General features: G+C 25.5%; 1 protein-coding gene across 2 annotated transcripts in view; it reads left to right on the forward strand.

The window, feature by feature from the left end:
- The first annotated feature begins 38 nt into the window (after window positions 1-38).
- The window catches only part of LOC107437414 (pre-piRNA 3'-exonuclease trimmer), a 54,349-nt gene continuing 33,970 nt past the window's right edge, over window positions 39-20,417 (forward strand). For both annotated transcript variants that reach the window (XM_043043152.3, XM_087156954.1), the window contains exons 1-19: window positions 39-248; window positions 820-900; window positions 2,920-2,971; window positions 3,123-3,196; window positions 4,825-4,861; window positions 5,624-5,699; window positions 7,207-7,254; window positions 9,118-9,212; window positions 10,092-10,219; window positions 11,068-11,144; window positions 12,369-12,436; window positions 12,518-12,578; window positions 13,433-13,502; window positions 15,626-15,711; window positions 15,800-15,864; window positions 17,346-17,410; window positions 17,853-17,906; window positions 19,061-19,106; window positions 19,201-19,300. In XM_043043152.3, the coding sequence (XP_042899086.2) occupies window positions 822-900; window positions 2,920-2,971; window positions 3,123-3,196; window positions 4,825-4,861; window positions 5,624-5,699; window positions 7,207-7,254; window positions 9,118-9,212; window positions 10,092-10,219; window positions 11,068-11,144; window positions 12,369-12,436; window positions 12,518-12,578; window positions 13,433-13,502; window positions 15,626-15,711; window positions 15,800-15,864; window positions 17,346-17,410; window positions 17,853-17,906; window positions 19,061-19,106; window positions 19,201-19,300 (1,281 nt within the window). In that variant the 5' untranslated portion in view covers window positions 39-248; window positions 820-821. The remainder of the gene's footprint in view (window positions 249-819; window positions 901-2,919; window positions 2,972-3,122; window positions 3,197-4,824; window positions 4,862-5,623; window positions 5,700-7,206; window positions 7,255-9,117; window positions 9,213-10,091; window positions 10,220-11,067; window positions 11,145-12,368; window positions 12,437-12,517; window positions 12,579-13,432; window positions 13,503-15,625; window positions 15,712-15,799; window positions 15,865-17,345; window positions 17,411-17,852; window positions 17,907-19,060; window positions 19,107-19,200; window positions 19,301-20,417) is intronic.

Raw genomic sequence — 20,417 nt, forward strand, 5'->3', positions numbered from 1 at the left:
TACATTGTTAGTTATTCATTTTTCTCCAAGTATTTTTCAGAATGGCAACATATTAGACATGTGTTAGTTTCTATTTGTAAACAAACATAACTCGAAATCAAATATCAAAAAATAAAAAAAGAATTTTTTTAAAAATTCACCGATTTTTTTCGTCTGTGAATTTTTACATTTTTATACTTTTAAACTGTGATAATTTTTACTAGTTTTTATTAGCATTTTTGATGATTTCAAGTCCTTAAAACTAGCCGGTAACAAATTAAATACTGGAATGTTTTTATGCTTTACTATCTATTTATAGTACTTGAAAATTGCGTTATGTACAGTTATTTAATAACGAAGTAATTTCGTTACTTCATATTTTCTATTTATTTACTGTTATCTAAGTTAATCATTTATATCTTTCTTTGAATTTAACAAATACATACAAAATTGCAAACTATAATTAAAATGGTGAAATTTCAATTATTGTTTTGACTAATAATAAAATAAGCATTGAAAGACCCTTTTCATTAACTTATTGTTAGTAAAATGTTGGAAGTGTTAAAAATAAAATATTCGAAAATTTTCTTTTATTTTATGTTATTTTTCGTTTTTGAACTACGAAAATTATATGTTTGGCATTGTGACTAAAGTTTTATCAAATTTTGGTATTCTTTTTTTTTTAATTACAGGAGTCATAAGTTTGTTTCTTCTTTTTTTACAATACAGCTTTGAAAATATGCTAGTTCTAACATATATAGCTTTGTCCATTCTATAATACACTTTCATTGAAATTTTCAGTGCTTTCATTTATGTCTTATTGTTTTATTCTTTTTATAGTTATGGTTGAAGTTACTAATTCTAATTTTAAGGAGTTGTTACCACAAATTAAAAATGCAATTGATGAATCTAGTTTTATTGGTAAGTTCTTATTTGTGATCATATGATTTAAAAATGGTTTGTTTTATTTTTAATAATTTCTTATCTTTATTATTAATTATAAATAACTTAGTCTTAGGAACAGTCTATAAATTATATTAAGCTTAGAGAGAGGGTGCAAGGAAAAGTTACAAGAAATTGTAAAAAGAGAGAAGGATGGGTTGACAAGTAGACTTAGATAAAATGAAAACCTTTCTGTTGGCACAATATCTCAATTAAAAAACTTTCTGCACGCATTGTTTAACTCTTTGTTGCCACCTCATTTTGGCAAAATTAGTTTGAAAATCTAGGATTCTTTTAAATTTTTTATAAAACTCTATGTTGATTCATACCTCAGAGATGTGTATATGGGTTTGGTGACAAAAAGTATGACATTAAATATTTTGGTAGAAAAATATTTTTAAAATCATCAAATTTAATCAATAATATTTATAAGATGTCATCAGAACATGTGTCATAAAAACATATTGTTAAAATTTAAAAATGAAATTTTAAGTATGATCTATGATGTGCATTTTGTTTTTTAATTGCTAGCATTTGTTTATAGATTATAACACGACCAGTGGTCAGAGAAACTACATTATATTTGTAGTTAACTATAACTACTTTATAACAAATGTTTTAACTACTTTTTTTTCTTTAAATGTGGTGACGGCTAACAATTTTCAAGATGTAGTCCCTTCGCTTTTTAAGGTGTCTAACTTTGTTAGAGAACTTAATTTACACCCATGTCCAAAATGATTTTGAATAAAAAATTGGTCAATCCGTAAGGAAATAAGAAATATTTATTGATCATCATAACCAGTTAGTTAGTTATTCAAACCATTTTTTACAAATTGTTTTTTTAACCCTCAACTTTTTATGCTAGAAAATATTTAATTTAAGAAGCGTTAGAAAATTACCAAATATTTTTCAATTTTGTTAAGTGTTTAATGCTTTTCTATTTCCTTCTAAGAAATAAAGTACACCAAAAATTACACGAAAATATGTTCCTTTCCTTTTAAATAAGATCAATGATTCATGAGTGTACTCTTGCATTTAAAAAGTGACGAAACTAATAACTTAGCTATTATTCCTAACAGCTTGTTTTAATATTACTAATGCTTAATTCTTATTAACACTCGGTCATAAGGGCCATTCTCATTGCATCCATTGATGAACTGCGAAGACTTGTACCTATCAGATTTGAAAAATTAGTTGCAAACTTTGTTTCTTTACTAAACAAATGTAGAAGTAGAAATCTGTAAAAGTAGTTGCTAGGAATTGCTACAAACTACTGTTTATTTATAACACACTACATTGTACTATTTTTTTTAAAAGTAGCACGCTACACTACAAACTACTAAGGAAACTTTGCTACTTCAGACCATTGAACATGACATGTGACAAGCAAAGATAGGAGTTATGGTTTAGTGTGACATTTTGTGATAAAAAAGATGAGAGGTCAAAGTATTGGAAAAAAGTTTAATATCATGTATGGATGGTTCCTTATTGCATTATTTGAAACTAATTTTGTTTTATCTTGTAATGTGTAAATCTGATTTTTAAATTTTTTTTATTTTATAAAGCTGTTTAATTATTGGCCACAAAATAAACTGCAATAATTGCTTATTTTTATCGATAAAATCCTTGGAAAGAATTTTATCAATAATGGAAGCAAAGTAATGTACTAAATATTTTTGATTTTGTATGAGGAAATGGAAATAATTGAGGTTATAATCAGTGTTTTCACTACAGCGCGAGAACGCGAAAATCTCGCTTATTTTTTTCTTTTCTCGCATTAAAAAATTATCAACGCGAGAAGATCAGTAAGATCAGAATATTAAGAAACTAATTTTAAAAGATTAATAACTTTGGTATAGGAATGTTTTATGATTTAATGGGGATACATCATTAAATTTGGTTTGGAGTACTAAAGCATGTAATTGGAGATGTATTTTTTTGTTTGTTGGTACCGTATGAAAGGAAGAAATTGAAATTAAACATGTTATTCTTTTTTAGCTATTGATGCAGAATTCACTGGTCTATATTTAGGTGCTACAAATGAAGCAAGGTATACAATTTGTGGTTTTTTCATTTTATAAACAGTTTCAAATTAGGAACAATAGTTTGTTAAATATATTTGATTTAGATATAAGATAAGATAGATTTTATTAGATTTATTTATTTTTACCTACTAACTTTTTTTGCTTTTTTTTTTAAAGCTTGTTTGATAGCATGGAAAATCGATACCAGAAGCTGAAAGCAAGAGCTTCATCTTTTTTACCATGCCAGATTGGTATGTATGCTGGAGTATAAAATTTCATGGCTTTTATGGAGTTTTACATTTCTAGTTCTTAAATTTAATATTAATTTTGCTTACACAAACAGAAATATTATTCCTAAGAAATTTGAAAAAAAAAAACAACAACTTATGTGCTTGTTAATATAATTTTAAATCTTGAAACAATATATACTTTAAAAAGACTATTATTCCAGTCTAAAAAAAAGACTATTATTCTGGCCTATTTTACTTTTGGTTTATTTATTTTAAATTGACTGTATGTATAGCAGTATGAATTGGTAATTAAATGAAGTAGAACTATCTATCAACTAGCAGATAAATGCTTATATCCTGTATCAAAATGATCACTTCTTGATTTTCAGCAGAGTATAAATGTTCATTTTTTTTTTTTTGTAATAATCCTATCAGTTTTTAGAGGTGTCCTAATCAAACATTCAAGCTGATTATTTTTATAGTATTGAACTACTATAATGGCTTATAAAGTATTCTCTTATTATATTTAAAATATATAAAAACAGTCCTCAAAGTTGCGTAAATTAAATTAATAGTATTAGCATATCTTTTAGCTTTTATTTTTGTCTGTATGCAGATTTCCTTGGTAAGCAAAGTTCCTCCTCCTAATAATGGCATAGAAATTGGTTCTTGTGTATATAACAAGAATTGTAGAATTAAAACGTTAAATTATTATTGATTAACAGTTAAATTGTTTTTTTTGTTGTTGTTACCCGGTTAATTTAAGTTTAATTACAAAAAAAAAAAAAAAATCCTAATAAAATTTTGATACAGGACTTTCCACAAGTAAATTTTTATCTATCTCTATTATTCTTGAAAAGAAATTAAGCAAGAAAACTGTGTGGAGAACTGAAGGTCCGAAGTAAATATTTTAAGTGAGAAGAAACTAAAGCAATTCTTAATGCTGATAAATCATTAATTGATATCAGGAAAAGCAATTAAAAAGGAAAATTTTAATTGTCTAGTGAGACAGAAATGTATTTGCCTTTGGGTCAGAGTTGCTTTTAAGTTTCCTCCTTAAATAAAACTGATTTTACATGATTCTTCTGTTACTCTTATTGACTTTATTAGTGATTTGTTTCAAACCAACCACTATTAAGGTTATTAAGACTCTTTGCTTAAATACTAATTTGAAACTCCACTGTGCCCATATTTTTTGCTTCATTTTTCTTCAAGAATTTTAAATTAAAGTATTAAAATCAATATTTGCATAGTTGTACTTTCCTGGGAAAAATGGTAACTAGCAATTTCAAGCTCTGTAGAAAATTAAGGGGAACAGTTTAAAATCTTATTCTTATCTTGAATCATGGTTTTTAGCTCGTACATTTTTGCTTGATCAATATTCATGTCTAGGTTTTGATACAAATTGCATGCTGTTAAAGTACCAAATTTAACAAAAACTTTATAAATAAAAATTATAAGTTGCTCCATTTCATCTTCTCCAAAAAATAAAATAAAAATAAAAGCAGGTATATTTTGATAGAAATATTTTCATTATTTGTGAATGTGGATTATAGCACTTTCGTTTCATTTAGTTTTGCTTCTATTAATGTAAATAATATAGATGATCATCTCATGAATTCTTAATTTTCTTTCCATTGTTTCATTAGGTCTATCGACGTTTAAAAAAGATGGGGAGGAAAACATGTAAGACTTTACTTAAATATAAATATTCTATAATTTTGTGTGTTTGTTATGAATGAGAATTTGTAATTTAATTATTTTCCCTATATTGTTTTTATCATTAAAGTAAGTGGAAATAAAGTAATATCTTAACATAAAGAAACAAGTAAAAACCTGTAAATTACACTTATTTCAAACCTTAACATGAAATTTATTTTAAAATTAGTGAATTAAATAATACAAAAAATAAGTTCATTATTTATTAGATTATGAAAGTGTGCCATTTTGAATTTATAAATTTAGAAATTCTCTATAGTGCATCCATTTAAATAGTTTTAGTTTTTATTGTTCTATTATACTTTTTTTTGATATTGTATAATAGAATAATTACCATAAAAACAATTGAGATATTACGGTATGTGAAAGAAGGACTGATTGTTTATAATTATAATATCAATGTGCATTCTTATTTCTTTTGTAACTATTAGTAACCAAATATTGAATTTGTTTCTGTAATTTTGAACAATAATTTGATTGAGGGAGGAATGAATATGTTAGAAGAATATAAAACAGAAATTAAGATAACTTTTTTTGTAAATAGATCTTTTTTATAGGCATATTTGCACCATTATATTAATAAAATGTTTTAAAAACTTGATTGACCTTTATATTCCATTTTTAATCTCAATTCTCTTTTAGTTTAATTACTTTGTTTTTGCATATTATTCTAAGATCTGTTTTTTAAAAATTGAATTGTTAATTTCCGTTTTATACTTTTGTATTTAGATACTTGGTGGAAACTTATGTATTTTACATAAGACCTTACATGTGTGGTAGCATTGATCGAAGATTTATGTGTCAGGTTTGTATATTATTTATATGAAATTATATTCAATATATCATAATATCTTTGTATACTCTATACATTTTGCATGATGCAAAATGTATTCAGTATACAAATGAATTTTGCATGCTAATTTAAAAGATCACAAGTAAAAAAGTATGCATTAAAAAAAACTTTGATGTCTTATGTTCTTTGAAAAAATTTTAAAATAAAGAAAAAGTTTTTTTAAATTAATTTTATAAATAATCTATTTTGTGTTCTCTTTTATTTTTGTTCAATTTATACTGTTCCTTGAAGCTGAAAAATGAAAGATGTGTTAAATTTTTTTTTTATTTGAAATTTATGATCATTTATAAATAACACTGATAATACTTTATTATGTGCTCTATTATAAAATAATCTAGTATTTCTGATAAAAAAATAGGTAAATAAATAATTATTTATGTCTGAAAATGTGTTTTAAATTAACTAATAAACCATAATTTAAATGTTGTTTCACAGCACATATTAGTTCATTAATTTTGCTATTAGCAGATTGCATTAGATTATTTAAAAGTTATTCTTTAAAACAATTTAATTTGTTAAAAAGTAACTTTTCTGGATTTTTTCTTCGTAAAAAGTGCCTTTTTAAGTATGCATGTTAAGTAATGAGGGCAATTATTATACGTTAAGCTGTGGTAAAGTGCTAGTCATCACTTATCTTTGTAGTCATCACTTATCTCATTACGACTCAATGAAATAAAAAATACAAGCAAAAAAACACTGAATGATGAACACTAAAAAATTCTTATTAGCTGCCATATTTAAATTGGATGAAAAGGAAACAGTCACCTTCATTGCTTTGGTTTGGTTCAAGCAATCTAATCCTACTAAATATAGTTTGTTTGCTTATTTCACTTCTTTTAGATGAATAATGTATCACTACGGTAATAAGTTTAGGGAAAACCGTCAATATCAATTAACAATCAGTCAATTTGATACAGAAATTTTTAAACTTTTGTGTTAACCCCTTCCTTCTTGCTCTCCTGAAAATGACGGGGGGAAATTTCGCCTGCTATTTCTTGCTCCCGTGATATTGACGGGCTGGAGTGTTCAGTAGTAACGCGCCAATAAGAATAAAACTAATTCATTTCTTTTTGCCCGGAAAACATTTTATTTCTCATTTTACGCACCTGATGACAGTACCAGGATATTTTTAAGGTAATTGTGGATAGTTAGTTTATTTTAAACTAGTTGCAGCACTAATCAAATACGTAATACAAATACAAAAGCCAAAAAAATAGGCACTTTTATGACCTTTTCTTGATAAATTAACCGATCGTTAAGGGATTAACAAATATTGATTTTGTTCAGGTATGAGTACCGAGCAAATATCTAGGGTCTGATATTATAGCTAAAATAGTTGTGTTAGGTAAATATTAAATTATTTCAATTTATATCTAGATTGTCGATCATAGTAACAACGTTTTTTTATCTATAATATTTCCAGATTTTTTAATTATAGTGTTTATTTTTTTTTCTATAGGCATCATGCTTAGATTTCCTTTGCCAATATGACTTTGATTTTAATAAGGTAATTAGTTGAATTTTTTTCCTATCTTGTTGCAAATTTGAAACATGTTTCAGTCATTGTAGAACTGTCTTTATTCTCAAACTCAAATTGCTATCATTCAAATTAATTTTAAGAGTGATGACAAATATTTCTAATGATCCCTGTTATAATTTATCACTATCTAAGAATATTGTTTGACTAGCCCTGTTATTGTTGTTATCATAATTCCTAATTTTTATTAAAGTTAATTTTTATTTTACATTTATTAAGAAATCTTCTGACTTAAGAAATATGTAAAGATATAAAGATTAGAAATATATAAAGATTAGAAATATATAAAGATATGTTTAGAAATATGTACTGTAACTTTGAGAATTTACATAAAAAAATACAAATTTGAAATATAAGTTTTCATGTAAAAAAAGTTTTCTGCCTAAACTGGTATCAATTATTATAATCAGTTTCAAAGCACACTTACTCTGCTTTCAATGCCAAACTTACAGTTGTTGAAATATATTAATAGAGGATTTAAAAAGATTTTACTATTGTATTTTGTTACTCCATGATAGATTTTCTGTAAATTATTGTACTAACATCTTTCTATGTATTTTTTAACTAAACTTTTAAAAAGTAGTAATAATATGCAAATAGTAGTAGTGTATATAGTAGTACAGTAGCTTCAATGACATTTTTAAATAGTAATATTTTTTATGAAACTAAATTAACATGGTCAGTTGTGTAAGATTTTATATCATATAACTAGCTTTTGTTGAACTGATTTAAAAAATAACTGAGATAAGCTTGAAGTCTTACTAGAAGGAAAAGAATTCTAAATTTTACACAAAGAAGACAATTGTATCAAAGTATTTTTTAGAATCCTGGGCATTAAATTAAGCAGTAACTATATTTCTGCTGCATCGTTTCAAATATATTTCAGTTGCTATTTTGTTGTTTAATTCAAATTGAAACTCTGGCCAATATAATTTAAAAAAATTTTCTTGGAAGTACATTCAATTGTATTGTGAAGTTTAAAATTCAATTTTGTAGTTTTTATTTTATTAATTATTTAAGCATCATCTTGCTAAAATGCTAGACAATTCAGTGAGGGGTCCGTAAGCAACAAGTTTAAGTGGGTGATCAACATGGTCACCAAAGACGGCTGGTATACATTACCGTATATTTAATTAAGTAATAAATTAATAAAATAGAAAATGTAAATTGAATAAATCAATAAAAAAACTATTAATGATTATAAATAATGTTGTTGAAGTACAACAACTGTTAGTAAATGGACATTTCTCCATTACTTTATGTAAATATGTTGTATGTGCTATATTTATTAATGAGTTTTTTTATTGATGTCCATGTTGGCATAGGGAAATATAAATTTTGAAGTAGCATTATTTGCTCAAAGAAATACAGAAAAAACATTATGTGAATAAAAAAATTTTCACTTGTATTCATTTGTATAAATTAGGTTTGTTCAAATTTTTTCATTACCTTGCGCCACCTAGCTCTTGTAGACACCATATAAAATGAGTATTTCTCAATAAATCTAATCTAGAAAAATTCGTAAAATAAGTAGTTTTTATGATTCCATAAGTGCACAGAGGAGCCAACTATTATGATTTGTCTGTAATTATTATGATTTCCGATTCAAGATTATTATCTTGAGATTGAATAATAAATGTATGATTAATATTTTATACAGTATATTTCTGTGTTATTTTACTTTTGATTACTGATAGTTAGTTTTGAATATTAGCATCTCTGAGCATGGATTGCAAATTTTCAATATCTGTATCTTAATTTTTCTTTTCAATTTAAATTTGATTTAAACATTTATGTTTCGATAAACCTTTCTACGATTGTATATATTTGTAGTTTATTAAAGAAGGGATTCCATATCTCAATGAAGTGGAGGAAATTGAAATCCGGAAACAAATCGAAGAAAATACAATCAGTTACAGTCATATGAAGTAAGTATTTGAATAATTTCTTGTCAAATTTTTTTAAACTTTATTACTTGCATTTATACTGTGTGACTATTTTCACTGGAAACAAAGGAAAACTGGAATCACAGAAATTTTCTGTTCATTCTGGAAATTCTTTAGGTATTAGCTCATAAAAATCACACATAACTTTATTGCAAGCATGTTTCAATCTATTCTGAGTCTTTGTTATGTAATTAATCATATCTTATACAAATTAATTTAGTGATATTATCAATTATTATCATTAATGATATTTTAATGAACATTTTTAATAAATTTTTCGGACAAGCTTTTTTTAAAAATTTAAATTAAATATTTAAAAAAATTAAGATTTTATCTATTTTAGAAAATTATTTCATTTCTAGAAATTTTTATAAAACTCGTAGTGAGTTTATTATATATAGACTTTGTTTAATATCATGAATTTTTCAGTATGAAGATCTGAAGACTAGTAATTATTTCCCCTTTTTTCTGTTTATTTTTTAAAAAAGCAGCTTTATTTTACCGCATCATTTGATCAGCTTATTTGCTATACATATTACCATTTTCATTTGGCAAAGTATGATCCACTCTGATCTTGTACCATTTAATTCAGCATTCAATTCAGAAGTAAGTAAAACCACAATTGGAAAAAATAACATTTAAATTTTGATGTGTATTAAATTTCAAAAATATTTCTTTCGTCCCGAAGACCTTTACTTTTCTCTACAAAATCTGAATTTTACTAAGCAAAATCGATATAATTATAATAATATTACAAAAATTTGTATTAAAAAAATTTAAATAAAGTAACTTTTTTAGCTATATAGTATATTTTTTAAAAATATGATTTGTTGTAACTTACATGTATACATATATTTTTAGATTAATGGCATCAAAATCAAAAATAGAACTAGATATGCTGATAAATAGTTTTCTTAAATTAAAACCAAGCAATAATATCAGTCAAGAAACTGAAAAGGCAAACAGATTAGTTCTTGATAGGGAGACAAGTAAGTAATGCCTATATATTTTATTAAATTTAGAAACTTTTTAAAAATTTTCATTCACTTTTCCTATTTCAAATTATATTCAAATATTTTATTTCAGTATCATTTGAATGTCAGGTCTAATCAGTAAACATTAAGTATATGATTAAATATATTCAGTACTATTTCAGTATTCATTACATGCAATTTTAAATACCCTGAATTTTTAAATCCAATTTATAAAAGGAAATACAATAGCATTTCCTTATATTGTGCCTGGTTAAATTCCAGATTCGGCTCTACAGCTTTCAGGTACATAGACACATTGAATGTCTCCTGAATAAACAAATGGTAACCCTCATACGATTTCTATTTTACAAAATTCTGGAAATAAATGCAAGATGTTTTTAAAAAATGAATGATGTAGAAAAGCAATTGTGGTTACAACAATACAGTAATTGTATGATAATTAAAAATTTTCTTGATTAATTTATATAAATATTAATATTGAGTCCTTTTATTAAATTAATCAATTTTTTTAGAAATAAAGGCAGACTATGTGGTCATGTTCGTCTTCCAAAAAATTGAAAAGAAATAAGAACTTCTGTTAATCTTTCAGATTTATATAAGTGAATTTCGGTAAGAAGTATATATCGTAAAAATTTTCTGAAACAATGACAATGTCATGAACTTTTTTTTTTTTTAAATCAAGATGTATTTTGATCAGTACATGCATCGAATGAAAAACAAATATTTGACTCTAGAAAATCTATTTACATTTTTATATTTTTTACCATTTTAAATATCCACATTATACCATGTAATTTTTACATTTTAATTTACCAATAAATTCTCAAGCATTTTTTTTTCAGTTTACCATGAGTATTTTCAAATTAGTGAATTAAGGCGGAAGTATCCTACTTTGAAAATTTATTCCGAAAATGATAAGGTATGATAATGTTAGTTTTTGGTTTTATTGAATTTTTATTTGTTGCGTGATATGTTATTTTACTTTATAGTTTTGTTTATTTAATTGATATTTTGATTATATTTGTTGTATGTTTATTGTCATCATTTGTGTGTAGCAAAACTGTTTAAAATACTGCATCACAAAATTATAACCTCACTTCTTTTTTTTAGGCTCTTTTTAGATCAATTCTTCAAATTAAAAGATATCCTAAATTATTATTTAAAGGAGAAAGTGATGAAAATGTTCATCTGCTAATTATTTCAGACAAACCAGAAAATACTCTTTGAATTGTTTGTGTAAACTTTTAGGCGTTATCTAATTTCCAGTATGGCAGCAAGTTCCCTTGATATTTAATTTTTAAATACTTTCATCTTGAAGCTTCCATAATTTTCAAAATAATTCACTTATTGCTAAAATTAAAGTTTTGATAAAGACATTGATATGGTTTATTTAATATTTTTAAATGAAAACGAAATCATTTAGTAAAGAGCATAATTTTTTTTAGTAAAAAGCATAAACTTTTAAAAAAAGTATAGCAGTGAATGTTTAAATAGTATAGCAGAGAATATAATATAGTATAGTAGAGAATTATAAGATACTCCCATTGAAACTGTTTTACTTTTTGCTTAAATTTGATAGATCATATTATATAAAAGTTTTTTTTTAAAATTAAATTTCCAATTCTTTAACATAAAATTATTTTTATGGACAGTTGCGAAGTTTTTTAAACTGTTGTTGCATTTTCAGTCTTTAATTGTTCGTTTAATTAAAGAAAAATCTTTTACGGCTTATAGCGTACGTAAACCTTGTAAAATAGGTTTTAATAATAGGTTTTTTAGAAATACAACAGATCTTTTATTATCTGAATTGATGTGTACCAAGAATAATTTGGATACTAAAAAAATCCACTAAAGCGAAAAGTGTAAATAAAATAAATCATGTATTGTGAAATGTATATTTTAACATACATAAGAGTTATATTAATAAACCATCTGCATTTTATGTAAAAATTTTATTTTTTTATTAACAATGAATGACAAAAACAATTAACTATTTTATATATATATAAACATTTCTTTTCATTGGGAAAGTTAATGAATTTTTTATTTGTAACATTGTGCTGCTGTTTATTTATTCTAATGCAAACTTATAAAAAAAAATTAAAGTGGTAAACAAGTGCTTGATTTCATAATTTTTTTTTAGATAATTGTTGAAAAGTGTACTAAGGAAAATAATGAATTTGTTTTAAATTATGAAGCTGAGAAAGAAAAGTAAGTAAATAGTTCTTATTTAAACAAAAATGTCTTCAATTCAGTTATTATTTTGGTTCTGACCATAAAACATTTTTTTAGTCTCATAGAACATTATATTGGCTTTTCTAAAGTCTTGAAGCATTTAAAGTCATGTAATAAAGTAAGTTAATTAAATTAATAATAAAATTGAATTTTAATTACTACATTATTATTTAGTATGAAATATAGATATTTTTTGTTATAGGATTGTTTGTGTGATAATATTGATTCCTCATTTACATGAAATTTACTTGTTTGGCTTTAAGAATATCTTTTTTAAAAAGCTTGTCAGAAAAAACTTAGCTTAGTTAATTGTCATCGTTTTAAGTATCATTATAATCTTAAGTATTATTGTTTTTTGAAGTTGGTTTGTTATCATTGTTTGTAGTTGCTTGAGAGAATCCTTTTGTTAGGTGTAGATATATTTGAGAATCAGTTGCTAAACATGTATTTTCATTAAATAACAACTTGTTTAAACTGTTAATAAATAATAATAATAATATTTTTTACCTGCAGCAAGCCATAACTTGTTTGAAACTATGGGATTAGATGTAAAAAAATACAACACTTAACATTTCATTTATTACATAAGTCCTACATATATTAGATATTTTTATATAATCACAAAACAAACTGTTGTTTGTTAAATTGTATGTTTTCCCTTTATTTAGTCATATCTCAAAACATAATCTGATTGTCAAACTGAAGCGTTTTTTTTAATATTTAAATAAACAGAAGAACTTAAAATGGCACTGAAAATATTTAAAGATAGGTACTCAGCACTAAAAAAAAAGGGGGGGGGGGAACTGAAATATTTCTGGTAAAATTTTATTTTTTCTGTTGATTAAATACCAGTTTTAAAAAAAAGATTTGTAGTAAATGTTTTTCTTAAATGCAATATTTGTACTTATTATTCATTTCTTTTGAAAGAATATATATTTCTTTTTTTTAACAAACCTTTTTTTTAAAATTTAGCCTATGATTGGGCATAATCTTCTTATGGATTTATTACTCCTCTTTCACAATTTCTACAAGCCTCTTCCAAGTAAGTCCTAAATAACTTTATTTTCACAGATTTTAATTGATTTTTTTAAAGTATTTTTAGTTATGCATTTTCTTCTAAATTTTTAATTGATTTTTTTCTAAATTTTTAATTGATTTTCTTAAATTTTTTTTCTTGTATTAAAAACAGGATTCAATGAATTACCTAATATATTTTTCAAAATCAAAAATTCTTTGAGTTCAGGCAGCATTTATGAATTCTCCAGGGAAATAATTTGTTTAAATAAATAATTGTCTAAAAGAAGGAATTTGCAAATCGCAATTTTTTATCAAGATTTAATAATTTATGAATGTCAAAGAAATAAAATGATTATTTAAACTACTTAAGCTATTTGTTTGTGAAAATAATAATTTTGCTTTTTGTATGCTTAAAAATGTGTTAAAACATTTAAACTGTTGAATTATTGTTTTGTTCTTTGCAAAATATTTGTTTGGGCATTTGTGCTTTATAATATATATTTTGAACCTAACAAGTAATTTTCTCTCTGTTTTTAATGAACATTAAAATAAATTGATTGCATTTTTTTTATCTTAGCTAAATTATTTTTTTCATTGATATTGTTCTTATTTCGTAATAAATAATATTTTATGTGCATATGATTGTATTTCCTCTATTTGTTATTAAAATCACAATATTGTGTATTGTACTCTGGTGTTCAATATTAAAAGAAATTTTATATTTCATTTATTATCTCCAGAACTATTTGGCAGATTTTAATAAAATTTGGTTTCAGTATAGGTTAATTTATTCAAAAATAATAACCATTCAACAGTTATAATGGACGCATATGATCATGCATAACACTCATCAGAATTGGACGTTATCCAAAAGTGGTTATAGAATTGAATTTGAAAAATGGTTAAATATGCAACATGGCCCCCTTGTACACATATATAGGCCTCATGCTGTAATTTTATACTAGAAATAAAGCAGCTTATGAGTTCCTGTGGCATTTTGTCCCATTCGTTCAGTAGCACCGTTTTTAGACACTGGATTGTTCTCGGAGGGAGGTTGCGTGTTGCAATTGCCCTCCCCACAGCATCTTAAGCATAGTCTATAAGGTCGAGGTCTGGAGATCTGGTTGTCTAATCCAACCAGGAAATATCTCCCTTTTCCTGAAAATGGTTGACCAGAAATGCTCTGTGTGGTTTTACATTCTCATCCATTAAAATGAAATTTGGGCCCTATTCACCCACATAAAGGCAAATATAGGGCTTCAAAATCTCAGCCATAAGCCTCACACCAGTCACAAAAGTCAAAGACATGGGATCCCTGGTTCTGTCCATATAAAAGTGCGTCTAGAGTCAATAATCAGGCTGAAGTGGAGCTCATCCTTGAAGGAACATTTGACTTTTGATCCTTTCTCCAATTTATATGATCTCTGCACTGTACTAAATGAACTCTTCTGTTAGCAGCGGGATGTAAACAGCCGTTTCTCATGAAGCTTTCTGGAAATAGTCATGCTTTAAATTCGGTTTCCTGTGGTCACAAGAGGAACTGAGTAGCTGCAGCATTCTTGATACAATTCATATTAGTTGACAAATACCCGCCATTGTGGCTTGTGGTCGACCTTGGTCAGGTTTTCTCTTTATAGATCCAGAATCCTGAAATTATTTCCATAATTTGCACAAATCGCTGGGCATTAAATTGAATTCTCTACCAATCTGGACATCTTACTGTTCTGCTTCAAATCTCCTCACTATTCTCCACCTCATTCCATCATTTAAATGTTAGTGGTTACTTTTTGTTGTTTGAAATTAAATCAAAAGAGTCAGTTAAGATTTTTACTTAAAACTCCAAGAAATTTAGCAAAATGTGAGAGGGCACAAAATGCAAACTTCACCATGAGCACTTATAAAGTCTATTCCTTTTCTTGCTCCGCCCACACGTTTGTATGCATTTACATATTCCACACTCAAGATTTACATCCTTGTTTCAAATTTTTTCAGAAAATGCAGCAAATTCAATGCATATTCTCTTAATTTTTAACAGTGTATAATTTTGATCTGTTGAAGTTAAATCTTCTATTTATTAGATGCCTTTTACTTAACTCTATACGCGCTGTTTTTGATGAATATCCTTAATAAATATATGATTAATTTTAGATACTTATAAGGAATTCAAGCAAGAATTGCATGGTTTGTTTCCTCTGATTTTTGACACAAGACATATTTGGTTGCATGTAAAAAAAGTATGTTTGGAAATTTTTTGTTAGAAACTTACTAATTTGATGTATTATTTAGATTTTACTCTTTTATTAATTATTGTTCTGTTTTCAGTTCTACAAGTTTAAAGAAATTTCAACACAATCTGGTTTATTTGACTTATTCGAGATGTTCAAAAAGTGAGTTTACAACCCTCTAAAATTTCACTTACTCATTTGCTTTGTTTCTGTTGGGTAAAAATGTTTTTTAATAATACTCCATTATCCAGTACATTGTGATGCAAACTTACATGGTTTTAATGATATTACTGTGATTACGAAAACTTTTAGGAGGATTTTTTAGTTTCTTAAAGTATTGTGAGGCAGCCATTACCTTTTTAAAGGTAACTTGTTGATCTGCAAGAAGTGGTGCTTGGTTATGAATATAATTAAAAATAGTATTTTCCCTCTTTTATTAAAAAACCATGAATTGAAAGTCAAAATGATTGATAATGATGCAATATTCGTAAGTAGAATTTGCATTTTGTTTTAACTGTTCTTAAATTCTTGTCAACACATTTTCTAATCCCATTTTGAAGTGAACGTATTTAAACCTTTTCTGTATTTACTTTTGTTTTGTTTTTCATCAAGTTAATTGCAAACCGAAATGTGTTTAATAATATTAAATATTCATTAAAAAAGATAACTTTCCGTTTAAAAAACATAATTGTATATTTTAAAAATTAAAAGCAAGTTTGTGTTTATTCCTTATTTAATTTGTTAACGATTAAATCAGCTTCTAGAAAATATTGCTTCATAAGATAAGAAATAAGAGAAGTTTATTAAAAATTTTTAATTTTGGTACAAATCAGTAATTAACACTCATATTATATTTGATAATATTGATTTCATAGAATACTGGTTTTAAAGCAAATTAAATTTTGCTTAGTGTTTATTTTCTTTAGGTACATAAATGGTACAAGACCCTGAGATGCCTCAGCAATTTTTTTGATTTTTGTTGCTCCAAATTTAATTTGTGACACTATTTCATTTGATTGCATTTAACTTCTGATAACTTTTGTGCTTGACACAGCATGTAGCTGTTTCTGTCTAATTGTATTTTAACACTAGTGTCAAGCAATCAATCAATATCAGATTTGTGATTATATTAATGTTCAACTTCCTAGCTTTGTAATACTAAACTCAAGCCAGAAAACAAAAGAGCTCCAGAATCAAATATTCAGCTCTCCTTTCTAGAAAACTTTCTGAAAATTAATCATAATTTAGAATAATTATAATGTGTTAGATAAATTATGTGAAGATGAGAAACACGAAAACTTTCAGCGGTTGGTCCAAAAATTAGGTGAATCTAACGCATGATCTTTCTATCATAGAATATTTTTTTTAGTATTGTACAGAAAGCAGTATGCAAATTGACCGACCATTGTCGGGATTCAAACCTGGATGGCTTCAGGGTCTCTCCTCTGTACAATCCCGTCTTTCTTACTGTCTCTTTTCTACTTACTAAATTATGTTTTATTAAAAAGTCATATTTCTTTATCATTTTATGTTGTGAAATAATTTGCATGTTCTTATTACTTGTGTATTTTTGTTATAAGGATGAAATTTGCATAAAATGTTTTTGTTTTTTATAACTTTATTCGTTTTCTATTTTATTTTAGGCCTAACGACAGTTTATCAACGCTGTTTTCGCCAGATGTTAAACACACTAACTCTGATAAATATCGTAAGTGGTTTTCATTATTTTATATTGGTGGAGTTTTATGCATATCCTTTGTGATGATTTTTGAAAGTTTTAGTTAATTATTTTAACTTATATTTTTATAAATACATGCTTATCGTAAAACATTTTCTATTTAAATGATTAAAAACGTTCTTGTGAGCAATCCTGACAAAAATGGTTAAGTCACTTTTCTTGATTATATTGTCAATATTGAGTTAGACTAAAAATCTGTAGTAATCAAAACCAGTAATATTACTTAGTAGCCACCCTGTAAAATAAAAAAAGTGAACAAAATACAAAATAATGCAAATTTTGATCCACAAAGATTTGTCTGTCTTTAAATTAAATTACATATTATGTATTCTTTTATTATATTTATTTTTTGATACATAATTCTAAGTACTTTCATTGTATATATTTATGCTCAATTTATTTTTTATTTTAGTATCTGAGAAATTTCCCCATGAATCTGGTTATGATTCTTACGTGACAGGATGGGGTATGTATCTGCTTTGTATCCTAATTCAATTCTTTAAAATATCCAAATAAATTAAAACTCTTTATTTATTAGTTACTAATTATTTTTTTAGAATTTGAACAAAAAATGCTCCTTACTTCCCGAATTTCTTTTTGATGTAGTGCTATTTTTAATAAAAAAAGTAAATTATAAAAAATTGTTTTTTTGCAGTAATTCTTATTCAGCAATTCATAGTATAATGTTTTTAAAGTTACATATTAATTATGAATGACTTGTTTTTCAATTAATTAATCAATTTTTAGCAATTAAGTGATTTATACATTATAATTAGAGGAATTAGTATAATTCTTCTTAACTGTTAAATGAATCAATGTGATTCATTTTTAAATGTACCTTTGTAGTATTTACAATATTGTACGCTTAATTAATAATTTCCAAAACTCCAAAAATGATGTCTTATTTTTTTTAAAAAAAATATAAAAATCTCTTTTTATTTCTGTAATATTTTTATCACATGAAAAATTGAATGTTTCTCTAATTTTCTATGCAATTGCTAAATTGATAATTTCATTTTTGTAGGTGCTTTGGCAATTTTTACACTCATAGTAATTGCAATTCCTTGCCACGTCTTTGAGAGAATGATGTTTAAAGTTATAAAATTGCAAGACATTCATAAATTTTTAAATTTTTCAAAAATGCATAAATGGTTAAAAAATCTGAAATTTGGTATTTTTAAACATTTTTCTAGTTCTACCATACCAACTAATGAACCAGAAATAAGTTAGGTACAATCATTGGTAGATTTAGAGTAGAATCACTCTAATGTGTTGTAATGTTTCTTAATTTTAGTAGCTGTTTTTTTTTTTAAAATTTAAATATTGTACTACTTAAGTGTTCATTTATTAATTTAGAAATTCATTCTAGTTATCAAATTATCTTTTTTTTATTAAAAAAGGTTATTTATTTATTTTCTTAAGTATTAAGCGAAAAAATATGGTTTTATTTCATTAGATATTTGCACTAATTTTTATTTTCTCTTTCTTTTCTTTTTAGTGTTCCTTAAAATTTGTCATGCTCTAGCATTACTTATTTTCTTAAGTATTAAGCGAAAAAATATGGTTTTATTTCATTAGATATTTGCACTCATTTTTATTTTCTCTTTCTTTTCTTTTTAGTGTTCCTTAAAATTTGTCATGCTCTAGCATTAAACAAAATTTCGAAGTAAGTATAAAACATGTTAATTTTTTTAAATAGGGTCATTTTATGTGTCTAAAGAGAAACATAAATATTGATGAATAATTTTTCTTTTTTTCAGCCCTGTATTTGTTCGACCTCAAACTTTTAAGCAACATTTAAAAGCTGTATACCCATTCCAGAACAAAATTAATATTGCTAGATCAAAAATCAGATATATTGTAAGTTTATTTATTTATTATTATTTTTTTTTTACAGTTTGTTATTATAAATTAATGTGCCTAATATACTATTCAATGTATAATAAACCAACACTTTTCCTTTTTCAAACAATTAAATGAAAGATTATTTTCAATAGAGTAAGCCTGCGGTTTCCAACCTTCTTAGGTAAATGGAGCCTAATTTCTTTTTAAAAATTTGAGCCGAACTGACTAGGTACTAAATATACAAGTAAAAAATATTACAATTAGACGCATATTGTATATTTATGACAAATATATATATATACAGTGAACTCTCGCTACTACGATATCCAATACAACAATAACTCCCTCTATTACAATAATGTTACGTGATCTGCACGAACTTGCATATGAATTAATGTTATCCACCTCTTAATGTTGCGATATTCTCTGAAGCAATAAACCTCTGTAAAACGTTTTCTTTCTAATTTCAACCTTATTCCCTCCATTTATTATTGGTTTTCAAATAATGTAAAAAATCTTATTTTATCATATTTTGTCATTTTTTTTCTGACAAGAGAAGACTCAGTGCTGATTATCAGGGGTCTGTCCAGGCCGAATTTACTACCGTTTAGCGGTACCTTCACAAATTCAACTTTAGGAAAAACGGTAGTTTCACAAATTCAATTTTAGGAAAAACGGTAGCTTCACAAAATACTTTTTCTTAAAATTTCATTTTTGCATCCCTTAAGAAACGATAAATCCATATTTTTGTGTTGATTTTTTAATATAATTTTTAATTTTTCACAAATTATGTCTAAATTTTCACAAAATAGGTACCTCTCAGAAAAACCTAGACAGACCCCTGATTATGTACTTGTCTTATTTCTTTTCACCACAGTGAATAGCTTTTGTATTCAGATTTCAACACCCCATCCTTGTTGTACATAGACCCCCCCCCCAAGACCTTCCATTCTTAGAATTGCCTATTACCTATCTGATTGCGAATTTAACTATAATTACCACTTTGCAAATTCAATTTTTTAAAAATAAATAAATAGATTTATAGTTAATACGGTAGCGTATCTACCACTACAAAATTACAACTACAATTCACTAGTATATAAGACATTTTAACTCGACTCTATGCCGGGGT

This window comes from Parasteatoda tepidariorum, chromosome 2 (genome assembly GCF_982258835.1).
Source record: "Parasteatoda tepidariorum strain Cologne lab strain chromosome 2, Ptep-v5.0, whole genome shotgun sequence".
Taxonomy (NCBI): Eukaryota; Metazoa; Arthropoda; class Arachnida; order Araneae; family Theridiidae; genus Parasteatoda; species Parasteatoda tepidariorum.